Raw genomic sequence first — 24,226 nt, 5'->3', positions numbered from 1 at the left:
TGATCGTGAAACGAGTGTGTTCTCTCACTTCCCTCTCCCCGATCCATCGTACTCCCCGTTCCTGCGCCCGCCATCTACTCGCGCAACGCTTATCCTAGCGCAGTCGCCCTATCCTTTTTCTCTAAACGCCGGTTGGATATCCTTTCCCGAAGACAGATTCGTTTCCTCCCAAAGAAAGACCGTGTGTGGTTGTATTATAGTGATAGTGAGGTGAGAAATGGGCATCAGAGACCCTGCTACTCGAAAGGAAAGTGTGTACGGTGGCTCATCACCGAGATGGCGAGGGGGGGACAGCTACGTTGCCCGAGATGAGACTCTCCATCTCCCACGGGCTGAGCGTGCTCCGCCTCCGCGATGCGACTTTGCTCACGCGTCTGTCGCGCTTGCGCTTTGTAAGATGGGGTTGTGGTTGCTCCTGCTCCTCGTCTTGCGGAAGATCGCGCTTGATGGGGTCGAGGTCTTGGTCTGATGTTGCCCTTGCGGGTGAGCCGTTTGGCTGCTGCGGCTCGGATGGTACGGCCACAATGGTCTCTGGCGGAGGGGGAGCGGGCATAGGCTGCTGCTGCTGCTGGGGTGCGGGTATGGGCTTGCCAACGGCACCTCCACGAGCGGCCTTGAGCTTGGCGCGGACACGTGCAGCATCGGCTTCGCGTTCCGAGGCGGCGAGCTTAGCCGCAATAGTGGCCATCGTCAGGGGGCTCTGCTGTGGTGGCGGGTCTGACGGGCGAGGAAGAGGGAGACGGGAGGGAACGCGACGTAGAGGAGTGCGGTGTGGCGAGGCGGCTTTGCTGCCATTGGGTTGCATGGCAGGAGCAGAAGGCGGGACATCGCAGCTCTCCTGGCTGGTTTGACTCTCCTGGCTTTCCTGGGAGACTGTACGAGTAGTCTTGGCTGGAGATGGAATCTCCCTTGGTGCAGATACAGCTGGTGACGGTGCCGCAGGAGCTGCTGCCACTAGGCGTGGCGGCTTCGGGAGCTTGCGAGCTGTAGGTGTTTGGTTCACTTCAGGAGGAGGAGGGGTCCCAGATGGTGTGATGAGGGGCGCCCCGTTGTGGGTTGAGTTGGACTCAATCGAGGCTGCCGAAGTGGTACGGGAGCAGTCATCAACCGGGTACGAAGGCTTCTGTGGGGACCTTGGGAGCTGGACGAGATGTGGTGGTGGCTTGGGGGCGACCTCAACTGCGCGGATGGTACGATGCCTCTCCTCCGCCATCGGGCGGTAGTCTCCCTGCTTCTCGCGTCTCGGCCGTGCATCGCGGTTGCCGGCAGATGCCATTTCGCGGAGCGGACTCAGCTGAGGGGGAGGCGGTAGAGGAGGAGAGCTCAGGAACGCAGCAGACTGTTGAAGGATCTGAACATTGGGTTCCTCGACGTCGAGGTCTTCGACGTCGAAGTCCTCGAAAATGCTCGATGCATCATCACTCTGCTGGTCCTCGTCATTGTATTCTTCTTCGTCAGGAGCCGCGTAATGTTGGTCAGGAGCAGGGACAAGATGCAGAGACTCGACTCTGTGCGGCGCAGGGCAAGGCGAGTCGGGCATAGCCTCATCTTCTTCTTCTTCGAGGTCCGCAGTGCATTCTTCTTGGACGCAAGACAGCTCTTGGATGTCCATTCCGCCCTGCTGCGTCTCCTCAACGTCACGAACGCGCACGGGACTCAGACGAAGACCCATCTTGAGCTCCTCCATGTTGACCGACTTGCCGTCAGTAACCATGCGCCGGCGCCAGCCATCGATGAGATGGACGGCCTCCTGCCAGCGGTTCTCCATCTTGACCCAGCCAGCACGCAGGCGAGCAATCTCCTCCTCACGGACCTCGACCTCCTCGATAGGGGCGAACGAGGGGTTCGTCAGGATGGAGCGCAGATGTTCAAGGATGGCGTCCAGCTCGGCAGCCATGTCCTCGGCAGTGGGCAGCGCGACGGCATGTCCATCACCCTGACTTGTCCGGACATCGCAGCCGCTCATCTCGCGCAGGCGTTTCGTCGTCCGTCTTACCAGGGCCAGAAGCGTTTCGTTCTCTTCGCTCAGGTTCCTCGCAAGATCCGTCAGGAACTCGTTCGTCTCGCCGCGAAGGTCGTAATTGGAATCGTCAGTGCTCGCGCCAGCCTTGCCCACGCGCCGGGGCGACACCTTCTCCTCGCCCTCGCCAGCGACGACGTTGATAACGGTGACCGCAGAGCTCTTTGCCGCGCCGCGGGGACGGCCGGCGTCACCGAGTTGCTTTTTCAGCCCATCGATCTGACGGTCGCGGCGCCGGACCTCCGTCGCGCAGGAGGCGCGCGTCTGGGCAACGAGTGTCTTGGCGCGGGCCACCTCATCCTTGAGTCCGCGGACGGCGGCGTCAGCCGACTTGAGCTGGGTGCGCAGTGTGTTCTCGGTGGCCTCGCTGATGTCGAGTTTCCGCTGGGCCTCGGTGTGCTTCTCCGAGAGGCGCGAGATGTCGTTTGTGTACCGTAGGTTTTCGGCGCGCACGTTGCGTAGCGTAGTGGAGAGGTTTTCGCGGTGCTCGGCATCGCGCTTCAGGAGAGGAAGATAACATCGTCTCAGTACGGGGATTCGTGACTTCAAGGCAAAAAGGTTCAAGGGGATAAGGGCACACGCACGTCTCTGCGCAAGATCAAGTCATTGACGATGCTCATGATCTTGCCCATAGTAGCCTCCGTGCCGCCCGGGTTGTCTTCCGGGTCGGCAAAGTTAAGTGTCTGGCCATCGCGGAGGAGTCCTCGCGAGAGCAATTGGTTGTTGATGTACAGCGACGCCGTACGCAGGTTGTCGTTGTCCGCCATTGTGGTGGACGTGTCTGTCGCGGCGAGACGACCACTGCGGGAGGTGTTTGTAGGGGATTCTCTCTGGGTCAACGCATGCGTAGGCAGGTGGTGTGGTTGAATGATTGCTCGAAAGCTTGTGACTGAAGATCCAAATATCTGCAGAATGTGTCATCAATGAAAACAGGAGCTACCGCGTTGGAGTGACAGTGCCAGGCTTCGGTCGGAGCTTATGCAGGACGGACCAGCACCCTTTTCTGCGTGGTCTACAAGGGCAAGTTTTCCGTATGGAGCCCGCTGCAGTTGTGTATTTTGGCGCCCGTTGCCATGTCACCCCACCTCGCAAAGTAAACAATATTTTGGCCAACTCATAGCGTCACATGGGTCCTAGCCCGACCCTGCGGGGCTAGCCGAGATCTGACTAGCGCATTTCTTACAATTCATGCGATATCTGCTCCGAGTCACATCTCGCTCCTCCCATCATACACTTGAGTCTCATTATATTCCTTTTCTTCAGTCCGCAACCTGGGAAACAGATACCACTCTCCGCCTCGTCATGGCCTACAACCCAACTGCGCTTGGGCAATCAACGGAACCCCTTGTGCACGATGTTTCGGGCGAGATTTGGCATCCCTTGTGGCAGCAGGAATGCGCCTTTGGACCAGACATTTTTGAGGATGTCATGATGAATCTGGTCAAGAACCCCAATATCAACTCGTCATGGCTCTTCCGCGCGGACATCCTCCACGATTCGGACCCTGCCTGGACACCTGCCCCTCCTCCCACATCTGACTCCCCGGACGAGGACGCCGCACAAGCTGTGCAGCAGCCCGTCCCTGTTACCTTCAGGGATTTTCACAACAACCGCGTTCTTGTGCGTAGATTGATCCCGCGCAACACTCGCCGGGACGACCCCCTGGAGCAGACATGCGTCTTCGCTTCCTGTACCCCAGATGCTACTAAGACCAGGTCCCTGGTTGTCTACCTTCCCCACGTGTCCTCTCCCGACGACCTTCCCTTCTATCACCCCAAGGTCCGGGGTGTCGCGCATCTTCACGAGTGGGACGCTGCGTGCGCCGTGGGAACGGTCTCTATTCACTACCTGTTTTACGACGAGGCCGACTTCGCCCTAGACAAACTGGTGCGGACCGCCCGCATGTTGCTGCAGGCGCTCTGGAAGCACGGCCAGGGGCGGGTTCAAGGGTACACCAAGCGAGTGCACCACGACGTTGTCATCCCACAGGCGCGGTTCCAGAACCGCTACACGGAGCTCAAACTCAAGTATGCCAAGGACTTGGTGGAGAATTGGGCTGAGACGACTGACCCTTCAAAACATGTTTTTGAGGATTTAGGCATTGCTGCTTTTCTGATCGAGCTCTGGGCAGAGATGTATAGGGACCAGCCGTTCCCTGGGTTCGTGGACATTGGCTGCGGCAACGGTCTGTTGGTATGTCTTCTGATAAAAGAAGGCTATGCTGGATGGGGTTTCGATGCCAGAGCGAGAAAGTCATGGGCAAAGTACAACTCTGTCCAGGATGGACGAGACTCCCTCCAGGCCTTGGTTCTTCTCCCAGATATCGTTTCCAGGCCATCCTACGCTGACGGCGAGGAGCCTGTTCTGGACTTGACAAAGATCCACAACGGAACTTTCCCCAAGGGCACTTTCATCGTCTCAAACCACGCGGACGAGCTGACGCCGTGGACACCGATCCTTGCGACACTCTCTGAGAGTCCCTTCATCATGATCCCTTGCTGCAGCCACGCGTTGGGCGGCCAAAAGTACCGCCCGCCTCCTCCGCGTGACAAGACCAAGTCGCAGTCGACGTACGCCTCGCTGGTCGACTGGGCCGCGCAAATCGCCGAGGACTGTGGTTGGGTTGTCGAGACGGAGATGTTACGCATCCCGAGTACACGCAACACCGCCATGTTAGGGCGCAAGCGAACGCGGGATGTCGAAGAGGTGGCCATTGACGGGGTGTTGGCCAAACATGGTGGGACGGAGGGATATTTTGAAAGCGCGGCTAAGTTGACCAAGACTGAAAAGGGGCATTAGATTATTAAACCCTAACTGAGACCTCTGAAGATACCCGTTGATGCTATATTGTGTTCATACAACATGCCTCTTATGAGATCAGGATCAGCGCCAAAAAGGACTATCCGATACAGTGTCTCGAGTATGTTGGCATATATATAGTTATATATACACTTGTGGCAATCCCCACAGCCGTCGTTAAATCAAACCAGCCAACTCCTGGATTCTCTTACTCGCAGCCTCTCTCACCTCAACGACCACTTCTCCAGCCGGCTTGATTTCTCTGACAAGTCCCACTCCGGCACCCGCCCACTTTCCAATCATTTTCTTCCCTTCGTCCTCACTCCATCCTGTACGCAACCTCTCCCGGCTCTCCTCCACCGTTGCTGTCTTACCACCGAGCGCGTGATACTCGCGATGGATATCGCCCACGATGGCCCGGCCATCGTACCCGTCCTTCCAAAGCTTGTTATCCACAAGCTTATCATGGAAATCCGACTTCCAAGTGCTCACACCGCCGTCCCGCGTCTGCACAATAATCTCCTTGTGCAGTTGTGCACTCATGGCCTCATTCGTAGCAACGAATCGCGTGCCCATGACCACACCCTCTGCACCCAGCGCCAACGCGGCGGCTACACCGCTCCCCTCAACAATCCCGCCAGCCGCCACAACTACAATCTCCCGTTCGGGGAACTCGGCTGCTAGCATAGCCTTGATCTCCGGCACGAGCGCCACGACGCCGCATCCGCGCGAGAACTGGTGTCCTCCCGCGTCGACGCCCTGCGCGACGATCACGTCTGCACCATCAGCGGCCGCCTCTCGCGCAGCGGCAACATTGCCTACTTGGACAAAGACCTTAGTCCCCTCCTTGCGGAGCGCGGCAATGATGATGCTGTGGGGCTTGGTCTCCGGATGCGGGGCGAAGAGCCAGGCTGCTGCGACGCGGTGGCGGACGAGAATTGGGAGAACGTTGGCGGTGAAGTGGGGTGCCGTCTCGTGGGATGTGATGAGGCCCACGCCGAGCGGGAGGGGGTTGGTGCCGTCGGCGGCGGGGGAGGAGAGGAGGGTGCGGGCTTGCGTGAGGGCCTTGTCTAGGTCCTTTAACTGGGTGGAAGACTCGGAGAAGTCGAAGCCCGCAGCGATGAAACCTGAGAATTTGTCAGTTTGGTCGGGTGACGATACACAACGGGCTTAGGACGAGTCAAGGGAGTATGAAGATGGAGTCCTTACCGAAGCCACCGGCCTTATGGACCTCAGTTGCCATGGCGGCGCCGGCTGAGCCGAGCATCGGCGCATTGATGATGACGGGCGCCTTGACGTGGGGAAACCAGGAGGCTAGCCTTGAGAGCGACATTTTTGCTTTTGTCTGCTCGTTGCTTGTTTTTCAATGGCTGCGAGTCTTTTGAGGTTGTGAGACAATGCTGTTCGAGACTCACAGATCGGAGGGGAGGGTGTTTAATAGTCTGGGGAATGTGAATCAGATTGCGTGAGTGAGAGTGTGGGTAAGCCGGGCGAGACTCGGTAAGCCAACAAAGACCTGGTCACTGCGGCAGTCCTGACGTGCGTGCGTCACACGGGAAGATCGCCGGTACCCGGCCCACGAGGGCATAGAGGCTGTTGTCGAGGTTGCGCCCCTCTTGTTCCCGTCAGTGAAACCTCGGATAGAAGTGGATACCGATCTAGCATCTCCGCGGACAAGCGGGGCCGCGACGTCCGCATTCGCCGGGATGGTGACTGCGCGAACTGCCATGTCCGCTGGAACAATCACAAGTTTGAGGGCGGAAGGCAGCTTGCACACATCGCAATGTCTTTGGAGTTGATTGTAAGGAGACGCAAGCTAAACCTCGAGGGCAGGGTGCCTCCATGGAGGCCTAGGTCGCTCCGGACTGAATGATACAGCTCCCACCGGGTCAATAAGCAAAGATACGATGCCGTTGCATCAAATCACCCCAACAGAAGAAACTTTGTTTCTGATCTAGTGATGTGGTAACGAATTGGAGCTGATGAGAGTGGGGGACTAAGTAATCTACAACGTTGAATGAATTCCGGCTTAAAAGGAGATATAGAGATTGCATGGGCCATAGCTCATTCACCTATCAACACAATGATTTCTACTGCGCCGTGGGTAACCCAGTTCTAGGCTTATATGCATTACCGAAGACGTCTATTTCTCAGTCCCTCAGGAATGACATGCTCTTAGGCCCCTCTAATATTCGTGCCTCTATAGTTCCTTCTGCGCACAAATAATGATCATGCCGCAAATATCTTCAGCAGCCCCTCAATCGCAACATTCCCACCACTAAATACCAACCCTAGGTCCCACCCCTCCTCGCCTGCCTCCCTCTCCACCATGGCCCTGAAGTCCTCGTTGAACAGCGCCACAGCCAAGGGCACGGCGCCGCTTGGCTCGACGACCAGCTTGAAGCGCTCAAACACCAACTTCGTCGCCGCCTTGATCTCCTCCTCGGACACACTAAACATGTTCTCCACCAGCCGGCGCTCGTAGATGACGCTCCATGGGTGCTTTCCCACCGGCGTCCGCAGGCCGTCAGCGATGGTCAGGGTCTTCACGCTCTCAACCCGCTTCCCGGCCTCAAAGCCGCGCTTACAGTCATCGGCGCCCTCGAACTCGGGTTCCGCGCCGAACACCCTGATCCCCGTGCCCTCGCAGCTGAGCGCGACGCCGGAGAGCATACCCCCGCCTCCGCACGGCGTCATGATGGCATTCAACCCCTTGATTCCTGACTTGCTGTCGGACAAAGGCAGACCCGTCGAGTTGAACGTCGGGTTTGCGGCGGAATGCCCCGCAGCCATGAGATCGCGCACCTGCTCCTGCAGCTCGAGGCCCATGGTGCCCTGGCCAAGCATGATGTCCGGGTGATCGTAGGGCGGGACGAGCCGAGCGCCCGTCTCGGCGATGACACTGTCGGCAACGGCCTCACGCTCAACCGAGGTGCTGCCGCTGAAGACGACATTGGCGCCGTACCCACGCGTTGCAGCGATCTTGTTGGGTGGGGAGATATTCGGCATAACAATGTGGGCCGGTATACCGCTTTCCTTGGCCGCAAGTGCGAGGGCTTGGGCATGGTTTCCTAGGATTTGTGTCAGCGTTCACCGTCATTATGTCTCCTGACATTGTTTTCTCAATTATCATGGGAACAGGCTGTCATACCTGAGCTGTGCGTGACAACGCCCTTTTCCTTGCCACCATTCTCAAGCCAGCCCGGTTCCTGCTTCAGCCTCTCGACTGCATGAAATGCGCCGCGAACCTTGAACGCGCCGATGCGCTGCAGGTTCTCACACTTGAACCATAACCGGAGCACGGGCTTCGCCGGCGTGCGCCCTTCCCACTTGGTGCCCTTGAGGTCCTCCACGTTCCGGGGCGTCGAGGCCAGCGCCGTGAGGGTCTTGTTGGTGAGAACAGGGGTGTAGTGAACGTGCGGCTTGACGAGTTTGTGGGCTTCAACGACCGACGCCCGGGTCAGGGGCGGGCAGGTGGAGAGGTCGGCCATACCGGGCTATGTATGTGAGATTTTGTGTCGAGTGTGAGACGTTTAACAGTAGATACACGGGATGGAGGTGGAAGTGAGAGATTGCTGGTATTGACTGTTGGCTTAGTGACTGAGTCCCGTTGCTGGGAAAAATTAATACTTAAATGAGACGTGGTATGAAGCGCGGCGGAATAGCGATGGGCCTGCTACGGGATGCCGGCATCGGGGAAGGGTGCTGTCGCCTGGCGCCCTCCGAACGGGGCAACCCCGCTTTTGTCGTCGAGGCTCGGCGGTTTGGCGCCAGGAAAATGGCCCGTCACGCTCTAAGATGCGATACTGACATTGGTTTAGCCGCGGGTAACATTACAGCCCGGCATTCACCACCATTTGGGACAGGTTATTTTCTCAAGTTCTTGATACGTTTTGGTATTATGTAAAAGACGAAACCTCAGTTATACCGCCTAATGGGAAAGAAAAATATGGCTGTGCAGTTGCATGCTCGTTGATGACCGCCTCTGATCCTGAAAACAAATCTCTGCCGCCAGTCGCAACCTGCGGAATCCGTACCGGCCAAAGTCTCCCAGAAACAAAGTGAGGAACCCCTAATGCCTAACTTGGCCAGGCTATCGGCGTGAAGCTGCTTTTTTTAGGATAACTGCCTCACGCCCACGGCCAACGCAAGGATACGAGTCAAATATCCCACCTCACTTCGCAGTTTCGGGCGGCATCTTGATCATATTTAACCGTTTTCGTTTTGAATTTGTTTCTCATCTAACTTTTCCGATTCCCGAACCTGAGCCCATCGTACTTGCTTTTTCCATCTAGAACTTGATGCCAGCCTCGGTCATCTGGATACCATACTGTCCTTGAGTCAGTACTGATTGTGGCTCTTTACTTAGGGATTCGTATCACTTACCTTCTTGAGGCGGATAGCGTTGATGGTGATGAAACCAGACTAAACAAGACTCAATTAGTAGAGCCTCACGATCATATTTATAGATGGTCCTTACCGTCTCAGAGGGGTCGAAGGTGGTGAGAGAGTCCATGGAGGCGTCCTCCTCGGAGTAGAGCTTCTCCTGAGAGGAACGGCCAAGGACGTAGACGCTGCCCTTGTACAGGCGGAGGCGGACCTCGCCGTTAACCTAGGAGATAGTTAGAGGGGAACGTGCTTCTGTGAGCTTGATATGGAATTCTCAACGTACACGCTCTTGGGCAAAGTCGAGACTCGCTATTTTGAGTGTCAGCTAGGGTCCTACATTGTCAAACAGGCTTACTTACGCTGCAAGAAGGCTCGCTCAGGACTAAAGTACATTCCATTGTACAGGAGCTCAGCCCATTGCTTGCTTAAGTTGTCGCGCAGAGAGCGGACGCGGCCGTCCAGAACAAGGCCCTCAAGGTTGATGTGAGCCCGGCGAAGGATCGTCATCGCAGGGGAATCGTAGCATCCACGCGACTTCAGTCCGACCTAAGACGAAAATCAGCTCGTTGTTCAACATCGATAGGAAAGACACCCTTACGAATCGGTTCTCGACGATGTCGCATCGGCCAACACCATGCTCGCCACCCAGCTTGTTGAGGAGACCGAAGATCTCGACGGAGTCGCTGGAGGTAGTCTGCTCAGGAGTGACGACCTTGACAGGGAGACCCTTCTCGAAATGAATGGTGATGTCCAAGGGGGCATCCGGGGCCTTGAGGGGGGAGACAGTCTTGGTCCACATGTCCTCAGGGGGAGTGACGTTGGGGTCCTCGAGCATACCAGCCTATGCCTTGTTAGTTATGCCATGGCAGAACGTGATTGGCAGACTCACCTCGTAGGAGCAGTGGGCAAAGTTGTCATCCATGGAGTAGGGCTTGGCCTTCGTGGAAGTGACGGGAATGCCCTTCTCAGCAGCGTAGTCCAAGAGGTCGTTGCGGCCCTATAGAGAGTTGTTTAGATGGAATCTCCGTATCCAAACCCGGGGGTAATACCTGGAAACGGTTGTAGAAGGAGCTCACTAGAGTTCGTCAGTAATGTTCATTTTTCAAAGCTTTGACTTAAGTACTTACAACGCCAAGGAGCAATGACCTTGATGGACGGGTTGATCGTGTAGAAGGCGAGCTAGGCACGTTAGATTCGCTGCCTCAAAAGTATAGTAGCACCCCTTATCCTGGCAGCTCTTTGGTCGTCCGCTTTCCATACTGCTCGTAGACAAATATGCCGGGTTGAGCCAGCTATTGCGTTGTTCATGGTCTAAGAGACCACGTTGGGGAACTCAGAGCGGAGCGAAGCGCAGCGGGAGCAAAGACAATGCCATAGAACTACCAGTAACCAGGGTGAGACTCAATCCTGAAGGGGGAGACGTACTTCGAAGCGCACTTGATCGTTGCTATTGATTGTGTGAGCGAAAGAACGGTGTTATTCACGGAAGACACTTACCCCTTTCCGGTCTGTATTATGCCAAAAATTAGTCTACAGTCTTCTCAATGTTGCGGGGCTCAACCTACGCAGCCGTGGGAAACGAAGTCGCAGCCGTACTTCTCAGCAGCCTACAAATCAAGTCAGTTCGGAACTCCTCTGCACTAGGAAAGGGCTCGAAAAACCTTCATCTGGCCGCGAGCAATGATGGGTCGCGCCAAGCTGGTGCCTTCAACTTCTTTAGCCTATGTGCATTCTCACGGTGATATGGATCCAACAAACCGAGAAGGTACTCGTCTTCGTAAATGGCGTTCTGGTGTTCGTGTTAATTAAGCGAGGGACAAAAGACAAGTCGAGTGGCGTCGTCTTACGCATTGGACAGCCTTCCAGCAGAGCTCCCTGTGCTGTTGTTAGCATGCCGCGACGGCAGAACGCATGTCAGAGGAGTATAAACTTACTCGACGAACTCGCGCTTAAGATCATCAATGACCATGCGCTCGGCACCGATCTGAAGAGCTACACAGGTTGCCCATTAGCATCTAGCACCAGAAGAAACCCGACAGCCGTAGTGCGAGCTTGTGGATGTTACTCACCCTTCTTCTCGACCGCAGCCCAGTCTTCCTCCTGTCCGACGTTCGCAAGGTAGCAGACAACAGAGTATCCTTCCTCGAGAAGCCACATCAAAATGGTGCTGGTGTCGAGACCTCCCGAGTACTGAACGACAATCTGTTAGTTCGCATGATTCTTTCACAGCAAAACGCGGGGGAGGGGCAGAACTTACGGCGAGGCAGACCTTGCCCTTGCTTCCAGGAGCAGCCATTGTGAATAGTTCTTCTACTTGTGTAAAGTGAAGGTCGGTTTGACGAGAGATAGGATGGCTAAGCAGGCCTGAAAGTCGAGAAGCAGTTGAACGAGGTGAAAATTCCAATTGAAGTGGGAGAAGTTTGAAAAAGTAAAACCAGAGCTGTTTTTTGGGTTGACTCAAAGCGACAATCGGAGCGACTGGCTGGGGTTCATCTGTGTGCGGGGGGGTGGGCCCTGACCGCTCTGTCGCGCCTTCCAAGGCTTCCTTATCTTATCCTGGGGATGTACCTGGCCAATAACACGCACCAATTCTCATGCGCGACCAGTGGTCGGCGCACTGCAGGACAAGAAACAGTTGCTCGGCCTCGAAAATTTTTGCAGGGTTCTCTTCTTCTTTCGTTAACAGTGTCACGCTTCCAACAATCATTCGGTCTCACCGACCAGTTCTGCCATGTCATTTCAGCTGGGACACTGCCATTGTATGAGGCGGTCAGCTTCAGCTCACCCATGGTCGGTCATTGCGAAGTCCAGTGACTCAACCGACTCATGCCCCTGCTGGGAACGCCCTGGCCGACTGGACTCCACTTCCCAACGACAGGACGATAAGACCCCCATTCGATGACCGATTCCTCTGAGCGAGGGGTGACACATCGTCATCTACGTACCTAAGGAGTACCTCGCCTTACCCGTGGAGAATTGCCAGCAGTTGTGGCGCCTGCCACTGAGCACGTACTGCGGTACCTGCATCTTGCGTCCGGGACGTCGTTCACACCAGGAGACGGACATACGGCAAAGCGCATAGCTAAAATGGGAGGACGACATTGAGTGTTGCCATGCAGTCTGGGGTAGCCGTCCTACCGTAGCTGTCCAACCCGAAAGCTGTCCAAAGGTGGAAGGCGCTTTGGTGTCTCGCTGACACCGACAGGGATCACATCGCCGTCCTTGAACGCGGGGCATTTTTTCCCGTCTATGCGCGGGGTCCTCGGGAACTACCTTAGGTGGTCAGCAATCACTAGCTCCGGGTACTTTAAGGTCATGACTTCTTGACTTTCAGCCCAGCTTTATATCCAAGCCTTTGAGTGAGATATTCAACTGTTTCAGTTGTACTACAGCGACAGTTGCAAGAAATCTAACAATACCACGAACGTATCTGGTGACAGTTGACCCCACCATAGCTGTTACCCCTCCACCAGTCTTGCGGTCCCCAATAACAGTCTACATTTGGCGTCACCACAACAAACGACTCAGCCACTATGTCAGACGAACCGGACAAGCTCTCAACAGCGTTTGCTGACATACCACTCTCGGGCCACGGCCAGAAGTGGTCTGGTTTCTGGGAGGAAAAGTACACGCCCTGGGATCGCGGCGGCCCCTCTCTCGCCCTCCTTGATCTCCTGACGACCCGTCCCGATCTCGTCCCGCCACCTCTCGCTCCAGCAGGACAAGAACCGTCCAACAACAACAGGCCGACGGCACTGGTACCGGGCTGTGGAAAAGGTCACGACGCTCTTCTCTTAGCTAATCTAGGATATGACGTCCTCGCCCTGGATTTCTCACCCACTGCAATCGCCGAAGCGAAAGAGAACCAGAAGGCCATCATGGCTAGGCTTGGGGCTGGGGCGGAAGCGGCGGAGGACGACCTCAACGTCTACACCATTCGCCACCCTAACGGCGCAGAGCCCGGATCGGTGACGTGGCTCTCGGGCGACTTCTTCGCCGACTCTTGGCTTGAGGAATGGGGTCGCGAGAAAGTTTTCGACCTCATATTTGACTATACTGTGAGAGCCCTCGCACCCAAACCGACGGAACGTCGAACATGAAAAGGAATTTCAGCTGACGTGCGTGAATCAGTTCCTCTGCGCCCTCCCGCCAACTGCCCGCCCCCTCTGGGCAACCCGCATGGCCACCCTCCTCAGCTCCCGCGGCCGCCTCATCTGCCTTGAGTTCCCCTCCGGCAAGCCCCTCTCCTTGCCAGGACCGCCGTGGGGTGTAACCCCGAGATCTACCTGGCGCTGCTCTCCCGCCCCGGTGATCCCGTCGAGTTCTCCTCCTCAACGCAGGCGGGCGACGACACCGACGTCGTTGTTGTGCCGTCCTTCAACGAAGACGGCCTCAAGCGCCTGGAGCTCGTCAAGCCCGCTAGGACGCACAGGGCGGGCATGAATGAGGACGGCACGGTGCGCGATTGGATCCACGTCTGGAGCCATTGATACCTGTTGTAAATGCTCGCCGATGCTTTTGTGTCTATACCATGCGGGACGCCCCTTTGCGTGTGCTGTACATAGAAGTCGCGCCATTTACTTCCGTAATTCCCAACCACTCTTCTACCGCCCGATACCCCAATGAAGCATACATCATGCCGTCTTCCGCAGAGAGTTGTAATGCTCGCCTAGCCCGTACCCATGTCGATAATATGCCAGCCAAATCTCCTTCCCCGTCCCGGGCTCCTCGCTGGCGGCGCCGTCGACATCGTCTCCGGCGCTCGGCCCAATCCTTTCCGTACGCCCGTCCTGCACGACTCGGATCTCGACCCCGTACACGTTCGCCAGCGCCGCGAGCTCCAGCTGCCCGCCCCACTCCGCCGTGTCCCGAATCTTCTGTGCATACGCCTCCAGGTCATCCTCGAGGAACGGCGCAAAGTCGTCCGGGTGGCTCGTCATCCATTCCGCCGCTGCCCTCCGCACAATCTTGTACGGCTGTACGTTGGGCGCAGCGTCGGGGCTAGCGGGATGCCTTTTTGCGCGAGCTGGTCCGCCACCGCAGAAAAGAGACAATGCCCGTCGGGAGCGATCTCCTTCTCGGCAAGGGAGTGCGTCTTGAACTCCTTGAGCATGTAGGTCTTCTCGGCGCCGCGGTGGTCCGTCATGTTCCGCGCCTCTTCCTCGGCCTTGATGGCAGCGGCCTCGAGCTCTGCCGCGCGCCGCGCCATCCGTTCCTTTTGCCTGTTGCGCTTCTTGCCTTGTCCCTGGCCTTGTGTTGAGGGCTCGTCTTCGGCCGGCGGTGTGGGCGGTACGGGCTCCGAGATGGAAGTCTCCTTGAGCTTTTCGGCGACCTCGGCGGTATCGTCATTTGTCGTCGCGTCTTCCTCCTCGGTGCCTGCTTCGACGGCTGCACCCCCGCCGATCAGGGCAGCGAGCTCCTCTTCTTGTTGCTCTTTGAGCCGCCTCTCCATTTCAGCGCATTCCTCGTTGACGCCCTTGCGCGTCTTCTTCGTCGCGTTCTTCTTTTTGCTGGTGATTCGTCCGACGAGGTCGCGCTGCTCCTTGCGGTGTCGCGCCTGCATTTGGTCGAGCGTTTCGGCCTCCATTGTGACGGTTGCCGTCTGAAATTTAGGGGCGGTGTTTGTTGAATGAGTGATCTTCTCGTGCGGTGCGGGTAGAGAGAGGTGTCGACGTGAAGGAGGGGTAATCGAGAGTGTCGGGCGGAGCGCAGCAGACCGGTTCGGTGTATAGTAAAGGACTCGTGGGAAGAGGGTGTGTCTGCCGACAAAGTCTGAGCAGGTAAAGTTGTGAGAAGGCCCGGCAGGTAAGCGGAGGTATTTGCAAGAGCTGAAATGCGAGTCGTTGTGGCGGTTCTCGGCTGGGGAGGTTGGCACGTCACTGTAGCTCAAGCTTGTGGAGGGGTGAAATTTCTTAGTGGGGGTGCGCTGCGCTGGAGTGCGGGGTCGGTGCGCCCCCGGAGAATGGCTCCGTAATTCGACTTCCGCCGAGCACCGAACCTTCGGGAGACCGGCGCGCATCAGCACGGGAACCTGCGTCGAGATGACTGAGTTATGGGAACAGGTGTTTCCTAAATTTTAGTAATGATTCCAAAGCATACATCTTCCTGGGCTTCCAATAAACAATTTTTAATGCTCGTACCTTGAAGATGGTGCTGTAGGCGTCGTGTAAGTGCTTCTCTTTGTTCACCCTTGGAGCTCGACGGTACTGGAGCATCCTCAGAAGTGCACAGAGAACCATAGAAAAACGCTGATTCACCTTGAATTAACGAGACATACTACCATATTAATCTACCTTCTGGTTATATTCAGGTTCTATGATAGTACTCCAGGCATCATGTTTCATTGTCTTCCACCCACACCATATTGATATAATGCTGTCTGGCCCTCGTTTTTTAGCATCTATCAGATCCACATATCTCTGGTAATGCCTAATCTTGTCATTGATATCAGATTAAACCTTCATCGACTTGCCATTGTTCTCCTCCGTCGCCGAATCCCCAAAGCCTCCAGCGAATGCAACTCAATCGACCGCTAGGATGTCGGTCCTCCTGTACATCCAGGAGGAACTCAGGAAGACGTTTGTTCACCAAGAAGGCTTCAAGAGTCTACAGAGGGGCGACCGACCATGCACGGTGTGCGTGGGCTCTCTCCATCGCCACATTTTCCTGCAATGCTGTTCGAGCGAAATTGGGGAGCTCTGCGTCGTCTGCAAAGAAGAGGGAAAGGAGTGTAGGGCTGTAAGTAAACGTCCCTTCAGCCACTACAGCCCTTACCCCTTTTACCTCCTTCTTCATCATTCACGCGCATGCTTCTTTAAGTATCCGAGATCTAATCCCGAATCTCTCTTAGATTCCCAAAGAGCTCCTCGGCGTGGCCCAGTCCCTCTGGAACCACGCCAAAGACATCGCGGCCAAAGACACCGACGAGGACAAGGGCCTCAACGAGCTCCAACGCTGGCGCCTTCACTATGCCCTGCAGCGCGCGTGCATGGCCTGGAACGAGCTCCTCGAGTTTGTCGACCAGCCAGTCGAGTTGGACGGCGCCAGCCTCGAGGCCGTCAAGATCCAAGAGGCAATCATAGCACGGGAGATATCCACTATCGGATTGCTCCGGGATGTAAGTAAGCCACCACTCTAGTTCATCTCAACGTTTCCGCATGTCCGACTGAACTGGTGATAGGCCGATATCATCAAGACCCCCAAAGAACTCCGCGCCCGCCTGGCAGCCCTTGCACCGCCCTGGTCTCGCCATGCCAAGCCCGCCAGGAAGCTCCGGGAGGCCGTGGCAGAAATCCCCCTCGCCGAGAACGTCCCGGCTCCCGGCGTCGCGGAAGAGGGTGTATTTGCGAATTTTCCGCAACTCATGGCCGCGGTGGTTGTGGAGAAGCTGATCGAGTTTTCCGGGAATACTGTGCCTGTTTACGTGACGAGATACCCCGGCGTCCGCCTCCGGATCTGTGACGGGGGAGAAAGGAGGGAGAAGAGCGGTCGAGGGTCCTTGGGTGGAAATGACCCCATTGGGACGCGAGAGGCAGGGGGAAAAGTGGCACGCGCGGGTACAAACGAGCCAAGTGACCCAAAGGGAGGCGGTCGTCAGAACAACGCTGACGACGAGCACCCCGTTGACCCCAATCACGATCCTGAGCCTGAGCCAGAGTTTGATCACGAGCCCGAACCCCCGAAACTCGCCCCAAAGAAACCTACCGCAAAGAAGGCAGCAGCCAAAGCCTCTTCTAACCCCCCCCTCCCGCCCCCGCCGGCGGCCGAGATGATGAAAGCGACGCCGCCGGACCTCCTGAAGCGCTAGCGAAACCGAAGCGCGCGAGGCCCGCGGACCGGAACCCGGCCAAGAGGGCCGCCACGGCAAAGAAGGCTCCCGTGTCCCTGGCCACCGCCAAGGGGGCCAAGGCGGCACCCAAGTCTGGCAAGAAGCCAGACAAGAGCAATGATGACGGGGAAGACGACAATGACGACGGGGATGGCGACGGTGACGGTGGGGGAGGAGAAGACAACAGAGACGCCAAGACCGGACCCGTGACCAGGTCCCAACGGAAGCGCCCTGCCCCCGACGAGGACGCTGACAAGGACGAGCCCAAGCCGCGGAAGAGGACGAGGGCGCAGGGCAAATCTGCGGCCGGGAGGTGAATAGACTTGGACGAGCTTCAGCAGTGCGAAGTGCAATGAGATGAGAACGCGAACAAAGTCGTATTGTACGTTTGCAGTTTGCATGTGGGTGTGTGTGTTGGGGCCGCTCATATGAGGGCGGTTCGTGGTTGCGCTTTCGACGATGGTACTACAATTGGCTCAAATTTAAACGGTATTCCAAGTTTACCATTCTGTGAGGGTCGAGTCTTTTTCATTTGAGCTTCTATCCCCGAGCTCTTCACGATATTGAATCTCTGCCTTTCTGTAACCGTACATTTCATTTATCACCAGATCCAGTCATTGCCACAGCATCACATATGACAAGTAATAAAGGATTATCTTTAACAGTATTTGATTGATAAAACACCTGTCCTTAGGGACCTATCTACTTTAACGAAGGCATATCAATCCTTCTGAACTATATCAATAATTCCGACATCCTGACATCTTTTCCATGATGCCTCGCGGTCTGCGGCATGGTGGCCGAACCAGACGTGAAATGTCTTCTAGACATACCAGCAACCTTCTGCCTTCCCATATCTCTCCAACTCCAAGCACCGAGGTGGCTCTGGGGTTTGGTGCCATTAAACCACCCCCACGCCTTACTTTTACATACGAGAAATAACACGCAATTGGGTATCAGATGAATGCAATATCCCGCGCGCTCCAGTCCAACCTTTCGCACCAGGAAACGATGTAAGTGACTGAACGCCTTAGCAACTAGAAGCCCTTAAACGGGTCATCTCGGAAGTAGTCGTCTTCTCCAGCCACTCGGCTACCCCCATAGTAGCCGTCTGTGCCACGCGTACCACGAGAGCTGTAGCTGTCGCGGTGGCGGCTGCGGCTTTGCCGACGCCGAAGCTCCTTGCTCCGCCTTCGGGCTCGATACCGGTATTCCTCGTGCTCATCAGGGTCTCTATCAAAGCCTGAATACGCCAAGGGGCTGATGAAAGCCTCCATTCGCACCGTCCCGATGGCGTCAAAGAAGTTACCACCAGGCCGTGAGGAGGCTTCTGAGGTACGCTGGGAGCCAGCCGTGCTAATACCCCAACTCTGTCTGCTGCTCGAACCTTGTGACGGTTGAGACTGGTAGATGTCGGACGATCCTGCTGTGCCGACACTATTGCCAGCATTGCTGTTGGTGTAGCTGTGATGTCCGACACTGCCCGGCCCAGAAAAGCCGCGGAAGGAGAGCGGTGGTGGGACATGGCCTCCGGTGTTGCTTCGCTTCCGTCCATGGACCATAGCCTGACTGGACCGTTCAGTGAATCGGGGGATGAAAGGTGGTTCGGCCGCGTCTCCGGATTGCTCGCGCTGATGATTGCTGCCTGGCAAAGGTGCGAATGCATCCGCCTGTCTGTAACCGGACGCGTCGCCTGTCCTAGACGAGGGTATGCTAGGAACACTTGGAATACTTGGAGGTCCGGCGCTTCTAATCAAGGGAGCCTTGCTCTTTGTCAGTCGAATGGAATCACGAATGCCAGGTCGCCTGGTTGGTAGTGGCGGTTCAAAATCCGGTACCGTTGTTTCTTTCACAGGTTGAGGAGCAGTGACAATTTCTGGAATAGCTTGGGTTGAGTGGGCCAGGAACGAAAGCGCTGTGAGCCATACGTAGTGTCGCTCGGAAGACGTGGCAGTGAACTTCAGCGCTCTTTGTGGAGTCAAGATAAGGATCGAACGGTTGAACACAGCACCCTGGTTTTTAGGGGCGGGATTGTCGTCCTTGACATCAAGTACGGACTGGATTGTGACTACTCATTGTTAGCCGACTTCCCATGCAGGTTGGGGAATTGTCACTTACGTTTCCGGCCAGACTTGCCCATCAAGGCACTGCCAGAGGAAGGTTGCTTGCTGCTCCAGAGGATGGCCCTCTCATAGGGAGCCAGCCAAACCCATCGCTTGTGGCGGTCATTGCTGGAGTCGTCCTTGCCGCTATCAGGCACTCCGAAAGACTTGCGTCTTCTGACGTACTTGAACATCCATTCGCCAACCATGGTCTGCGCAATGGCGTCTACAACGCCCGTGGCCTGCGAGGCGCCATTGGAAGCCCCGCCGACAGAGTTGACGTCCGTGGTAGCGGTCTGAGCTGTTGTGGTCGACAACCTTGACTTGTGTGACCTGTAGTGGGAGCTCGTGTCGTGCCGAGGGCTAGTAATGTCATTGTAGGGCAGAGGCGGGAGGCTTGGACTCTCCGGCGCTTCGGTCGTTTCCGAGAAGGGCGGTGGAGATCTACTGCCTTGTCTACGGTTCCTCTGGTTCCTAGGAAGGGCGGCCGCCGATCGGACCTTGCGAATGCTATTAGCACGGTGGACACTGCCGGCACGATAGTGGCTACGGCCGACGCCTCGGCGGTGCCATGGTGCGTCCATCTTCGTTGGGCTCCGCTGGCCATCACTCGGGGCGCTGACACTGAATGGCGGTCGCCGAGAACTCGCCCGAGTCGGGATAGGAAAGGGAGGGTCGTGGGGTTCCGGGAGGCTGGGGCTCCTGGGGCGGCCCTGATGGCTGGCAATGCCGCTCTGTATGATGGCTGCTTTTCGCATGGCATTTTGCTTGCCTGACGGACCGGCAGTAGACTTCTCGTAACTCCTGGCTGTAGGCTTCGCTGGCTGCTTCTTACCAGCCGTCTCCTTGTTATCCAGGTTGTAGCTGTAGCTTTCGGTTCCCATGGGACGCACTGAAATCCTGCTAGGTACAGACTTCTTGGTCTGTTCCGGTGACGCCACAAAAGTGCTAACAGATGTGCGGTTGGACGCTCGAGAGTCTGTCATCCTCATCCCGGGAGCGGAGAGGGCGGTTCGGTACTCAGAGTCGCTCACATCAGCATCAAACTCGTCCTGCTCATCAGAGCTTTGAGCGTCCTGGAACCCAGCGAAGAGACTGCTGATGCGATGCGGCCGTCGCATGGGCGCGCTGTCTGACAATGGCCCGTCATCGTTGTTACCGGGGTATGCGTCACGGGTTTGCTCTCCAAAACCTGAGGAAGTTGGTGGAGACGAGGGCATGTCGGTGAGACTCCGCTTGCTAGTGAGTCTCTTGGGGTTCCTCGGCGGCAGGTGTCCGGGGACAGGAGTAAAGTGCCGAGGGTCATCGGTTGTAACAGCGGTGGCAATGACGGGTGACGAAGGTCTCGACGTGATTGCTGAAGGTCGCAAGTGTACAGGAAGATTTGCCAATCGCTTGTCAGAGAGAATTTCTTCCGTCTGGACAGCCGTAGACCGCACCTCAGCCGAGGAAATGATTGATGCCTGGCAGCCAAAGTCTTTGAAGTACTGTGGAAGTCGGGGCTCCCGTGGTGTAGTTGGACGACTGGTCGGTGGGATAATGCTGATGCTTGGAATGGCCAGTTCCTGAACCGGTCGTAATACAGGCGGCGTCTGAGGCTTGTCCTCGGGCTTGTCCGTCTGTGTCGAGATAGACACCATAATGCGAGGTGGGGTTTCAGGAAGAGGCGGCGTCAAGGACCTGTACGGCGATTTGGGTGTCTTGGGAGGGCTCAGAGGTTCTTCGACCGTCTGCGAGCCGGCTGAGACCATGGGGTTGAAGGGGCGCGGCTCGATAGACAATGGTCGGTTGAGGTGGACTCGCTTGCGCCGTTGGTTGGCCTCTACTTCCCATTCACCTCTAGGAGTGGCTTCGACCTCGGGGAGTTTCTCTACCTTGACGGTAGGTTCGGGAGTTGCTGTCTTGACTGGTTCCGGCTTCGGCGATGGAGGAGGCGAGTACTGGATGCCCGTGTCTGTGTAGCTGACCTTCGGTGCCGGCGGCGGAGGGGGAGGCATCAAATCCTCATCGTCTTCTTGGATCCCGTCTTCCAGGGCCTCCAAAACTGGCTGATTCATCCAGAGTTTGCCGCGAGTCACACTTCCGGGACGCTGAGGGCTTTCAATACTTTGGTTTCTGCGGTGCATTCTCGACAGCACGCTGTCGCGACTAAATGTTCGCGTGTGGCGGTAGTTCGACATGGCGCTCTCACGTCCGCCATCATCGGTTTGCCAGTCGTCGTCGCCGTCGAGGTTGAGTTCGTCGGCTAGGGAGTTGCCATTGAAGACCTTGCCAGGACTTTGCTGCATGGAAAAGCGGATGCTGTTGGTCATGCTCATGGTTCGAACGCTCGCTGCGTCGTTCTCCTTTTGGTCTTCCGTCTCACTGTCATGGCCATTGCCATTGACCTGGGCAGCCTGGTAGGCAGCGACTTCGTCCAGAACCACCTTCAAGCGGCTCTCGGCAACGTGGACCCTGCGTTCATACTTGCGCTTCTCTTCTTCCCAAGAGTCCTTGTCTTGGGCCCATAGGTCGTGAACCCTTTGCGAGTCTTCTTCCTGGCTTCTGATCTTCCTTTGGGCGGCCTCAAGCCTCTTCTTGGTTTCCGTAATGGAGTCGACGGCCTCATCCCTCTCGCGGGATAGTTCACTAAGTGCCGAAGAGGTACCGCCCTCGAGTAGCGACAGTTGGCGTTGCAGCGAACGGCCTTCCTTGGTGATGGTAGCTACCGACTCTTGCAGTGATTCCTGCTCCTGGCGCGAGGCATGCAAAGACACCTCGAGGTTTTCGATGAGCTTTGCTTTCTCTTCTTGATCTCGCCTTAGGTTCAGAATCTCGGCAACGAGGTTAGCGTGCAGAGTTGGAGTGAAACGACGCGGGTCGAGGACACTGATGCCGTCGTCGTTGGTCATATTGCGGGAGGATCGTTTGGAACTCTTGTCCTGCGGGACAGGAGGAGGCGACGGGCTCTTCTTCCCATTCGGAGGGGTAACTGAACGTCGGGACTTTCTCGAGCTTCGTGATGGTGTTCTGTAAGGTGTATCCCGGGATGTGGGCAATGCCGTGAAAGCGGCATCGCCCTTAGACTCGTCCTCGGTCTCCCATACAGCCATGTTGACTGACGACGGGGATAAGGAAAATTCCACAATGAGTTGTCGAGGGCGCGGTGGTCCTCAATTGAACCCCTTCAGGAAGGAGGTGTAAGCATCCAGATTGTGGATGATCCGCTTACAACAAATAAAATGTGCTTGGATCGCCAATCGTTTCGGGGGGGTCGAAAGGAGGGGATCAAAGCACACGGCTGCGCCCCGGGGGATCCCTGAAATCGGTGGAAATGACAGGCGCCAGAGGATCAGTCCGACCGCACAATCACTGGTGCATTGACGCTGTCCAACCCCCACTGGCTTTGGTTAGTGTTCAGCGCTACGGGAGAGGCACATTGGTGGGAGAGGCCGAAAGACTGTGTCAAGGAAGATGCATGAGATAAGCTTGGTCAAACTTACGACGTAATAATGCTGTTGCTGTTGCGTTGCGGGCGCAGCAAGTCCTGTCAAGATGGTGATAGATGATACGTGATGGCCGATGGCCCGAAAAGTTGAAAAATGAAACAATGTCCGATTCGACCAAGTAGCCGTTTCTGAATGGTCGCGACTGCTTAGCATGAAGTCCACAGAACCCATCTAGGGGAAAAGGGTGTATATGAGCTGGGGAGGAATATTCGGGAACGGCTTGGGAAGGCTGCCCACCTTAAGAACGGGGAAATATAGCTGTTGAACACAGATTTGAAACTGGCTGGCTCTCTAAGCCCGGACTCAATGTCGCAAACGAGAGGAGGGGAGGAATCGAAGGACCGGCAGTCGTGAGAACGGATGACAGGATGATGCCAGAGTCACAGTAGGTGGAGAGCGATTTTATGTCGACATGCCATTCGAAAATTGAGTTTGAGAAACCGAGATGGGATGCAACACCGGCTTAATTGTGTAGCAGCAAAAGATTCGAGTCGAAAAAAAAACCAGGAAAAGGGACTGAAAGGATTGACGTGTGCACAAGGCAATGGCGATGTACCGCTTATAGGAGCAAAGATGACGAGACGTCGGAGAAGAAACGTTTGTCGAGCGAGAAGAGGCGTGTCAAGGCTTGTTTCGCGCGGTTCTGGTGTGGAGGTTTGTGGTCAGCTTCTTCTCCCGGACCTCGCTCCTTCCTTTCTTCTGGAGCTGCTTCTCCCGTGGCGATCGGCCGGAACACCCAAGTTCGTCTAAGACATTCGGAGGGGGCTTACTGAGTAGAACGGATCGGACGGTCGATAGTTTGTCGGTAGGTTTGGGAAAAAGGTCAAGGTGAGAAAAGCAATGACGCGCCGGCGGGTTCAAGACAATGACAGGACAAAAGGAACCAAGTGAGGGTAGTAGAGATCAGGTAGTAAAGTAAAGGAAAGGGTAATGTACGACTGCCAACAGCAAAGTGGCAAGTCAAAATGGATGGATGCGCAGGAGAACAGTCGTGCAGCGGTAGGACATGTATCTCAGCAAGGCGGACGATGGAGCAGCTACATCCGAGGCCAATTGGCGTAACAATGGCAGCGCCTCTGGGGAAACGGAGGTGGAGGAGAAGAAGGAGAGAAGAGGCTGAGAGAGAGAAACAGAGGGCGAGGCGCGAGAATGGAGAGTCAAGACCCAGGCGCGAGGCCGTTAGTGTAGACGATTCGGGTAGTGCGAGCATGGGACTACGGGCAGGCTGAGATGAGATGGAAATATTGGGACAGGCCAGGGTCGATAAGCATGGGGTGGACAGCACTAAGGTAGGTAGGGTAGAGGCCGGGGGGTTGGCCAAGAGGAGGAGAACGTATCAGAGCGGAAATGGGAACATGGCAGTAGCGGATGCAGTGACGACAGGAAGCTATGAAACAGAGAGAGAGCGAGGAGAGCACAAGAGAGAAAAGACCCCATGCAGGTTGTGTACATCCGGATCCTACCTGGCACTCCACATTAGCTTGGACAGAGAAGCGTGGATGCAACGACATGGACCAGCAAAGGCAAATCAACCGACGCAAAGTACAAGCATGTGCAGGTGTGAGTGAGTGAGTGAGTGAGTGAGTGAGTGCAGGAGGTA

General features: G+C 56.2%; 9 protein-coding genes across 9 annotated transcripts; 3 read left to right on the top strand and 6 right to left on the bottom strand.

Annotated features, from left to right (window-relative positions):
- Nucleotides 1-268: 268 nt before the first annotated feature.
- Nucleotides 269-2,787, bottom strand: ColSpa_09326 (uncharacterized protein; the record flags this gene model as incomplete). The annotated part of the gene is made up of 2 exons (XM_049275538.1): nt 269-2,518; nt 2,605-2,787. 2 exons carry the CDS (start codon nt 2,785-2,787, stop codon nt 269-271), a joined length of 2,433 nt encoding a protein of 810 aa, XP_049131495.1.
- Nucleotides 2,788-3,322: 535 nt separating this feature from the next.
- On the top strand, nt 3,323-4,819 carry ColSpa_09325 (tRNA (uracil(54)-C(5))-methyltransferase; the record flags this gene model as incomplete). Its single annotated transcript, XM_049275537.1, has 1 exon — nt 3,323-4,819. One exon carries the CDS (start codon nt 3,323-3,325, stop codon nt 4,817-4,819), a length of 1,497 nt encoding a protein of 498 aa, XP_049131494.1.
- Nucleotides 4,820-4,996: 177 nt separating this feature from the next.
- ColSpa_09324 (nitronate monooxygenase) lies at nt 4,997-6,152 on the bottom strand (the record flags this gene model as incomplete). Its single annotated transcript, XM_049275536.1, has 2 exons — nt 4,997-5,946; nt 6,029-6,152. The coding sequence occupies 2 exons, from the start codon at nt 6,150-6,152 to the stop codon at nt 4,997-4,999; spliced, it is 1,074 nt and encodes a 357-aa protein (XP_049131493.1).
- Nucleotides 6,153-7,048: 896 nt separating this feature from the next.
- ColSpa_09323 (serine--tRNA ligase, cytoplasmic) lies at nt 7,049-8,310 on the bottom strand (the record flags this gene model as incomplete). Its single annotated transcript, XM_049275535.1, has 2 exons — nt 7,049-7,890; nt 7,971-8,310. 2 exons carry the CDS (start codon nt 8,308-8,310, stop codon nt 7,049-7,051), a joined length of 1,182 nt encoding a protein of 393 aa, XP_049131492.1.
- Nucleotides 8,311-9,110: 800 nt separating this feature from the next.
- ColSpa_09322 (argininosuccinate synthase) lies at nt 9,111-11,504 on the bottom strand (the record flags this gene model as incomplete). Its single annotated transcript, XM_049275534.1, has 14 exons — nt 9,111-9,149; nt 9,206-9,244; nt 9,300-9,431; nt 9,492-9,517; nt 9,568-9,754; nt 9,807-10,049; nt 10,098-10,205; nt 10,258-10,283; nt 10,336-10,387; nt 10,774-10,815; nt 11,056-11,083; nt 11,143-11,200; nt 11,278-11,410; nt 11,466-11,504. 14 exons carry the CDS (start codon nt 11,502-11,504, stop codon nt 9,111-9,113), a joined length of 1,152 nt encoding a protein of 383 aa, XP_049131491.1.
- A 1,237-nt stretch (nt 11,505-12,741) lies between these two features.
- On the top strand, nt 12,742-13,698 carry ColSpa_09321 (putative thioredoxin reductase; the record flags this gene model as incomplete). Its single annotated transcript, XM_049275533.1, has 3 exons — nt 12,742-13,266; nt 13,340-13,431; nt 13,464-13,698. 3 exons carry the CDS (start codon nt 12,742-12,744, stop codon nt 13,696-13,698), a joined length of 852 nt encoding a protein of 283 aa, XP_049131490.1.
- A 144-nt stretch (nt 13,699-13,842) lies between these two features.
- Nucleotides 13,843-14,795, bottom strand: ColSpa_09320 (OTU domain-containing protein 2; the record flags this gene model as incomplete). The annotated part of the gene is made up of 2 exons (XM_049275532.1): nt 13,843-14,234; nt 14,261-14,795. 2 exons carry the CDS (start codon nt 14,793-14,795, stop codon nt 13,843-13,845), a joined length of 927 nt encoding a protein of 308 aa, XP_049131489.1.
- Nucleotides 14,796-15,745: 950 nt separating this feature from the next.
- Nucleotides 15,746-17,353, top strand: ColSpa_09319 (uncharacterized protein; the record flags this gene model as incomplete). Its single annotated transcript, XM_049275531.1, has 4 exons — nt 15,746-15,946; nt 16,059-16,325; nt 16,389-16,864; nt 16,987-17,353. The coding sequence occupies 4 exons, from the start codon at nt 15,746-15,748 to the stop codon at nt 17,351-17,353; spliced, it is 1,311 nt and encodes a 436-aa protein (XP_049131488.1).
- Nucleotides 17,354-18,073: 720 nt separating this feature from the next.
- Nucleotides 18,074-22,230, bottom strand: ColSpa_09318 (anucleate primary sterigmata protein A; the record flags this gene model as incomplete). The annotated part of the gene is made up of 2 exons (XM_049275530.1): nt 18,074-19,104; nt 19,155-22,230. 2 exons carry the CDS (start codon nt 22,228-22,230, stop codon nt 18,074-18,076), a joined length of 4,107 nt encoding a protein of 1,368 aa, XP_049131487.1.
- Nucleotides 22,231-24,226: the final 1,996 nt, after the last annotated feature.

This window comes from Colletotrichum spaethianum (assembly GCF_022836535.1).
Source record: "Colletotrichum spaethianum MAFF 239500 DNA, contig27, whole genome shotgun sequence".
NCBI lineage: Eukaryota > Fungi > Ascomycota > Sordariomycetes > Glomerellales > Glomerellaceae > Colletotrichum > Colletotrichum spaethianum.
The sequence above is the reverse complement of the archived record's forward strand: the minus strand, read 5'-3'. Positions and strand labels throughout refer to the sequence as shown.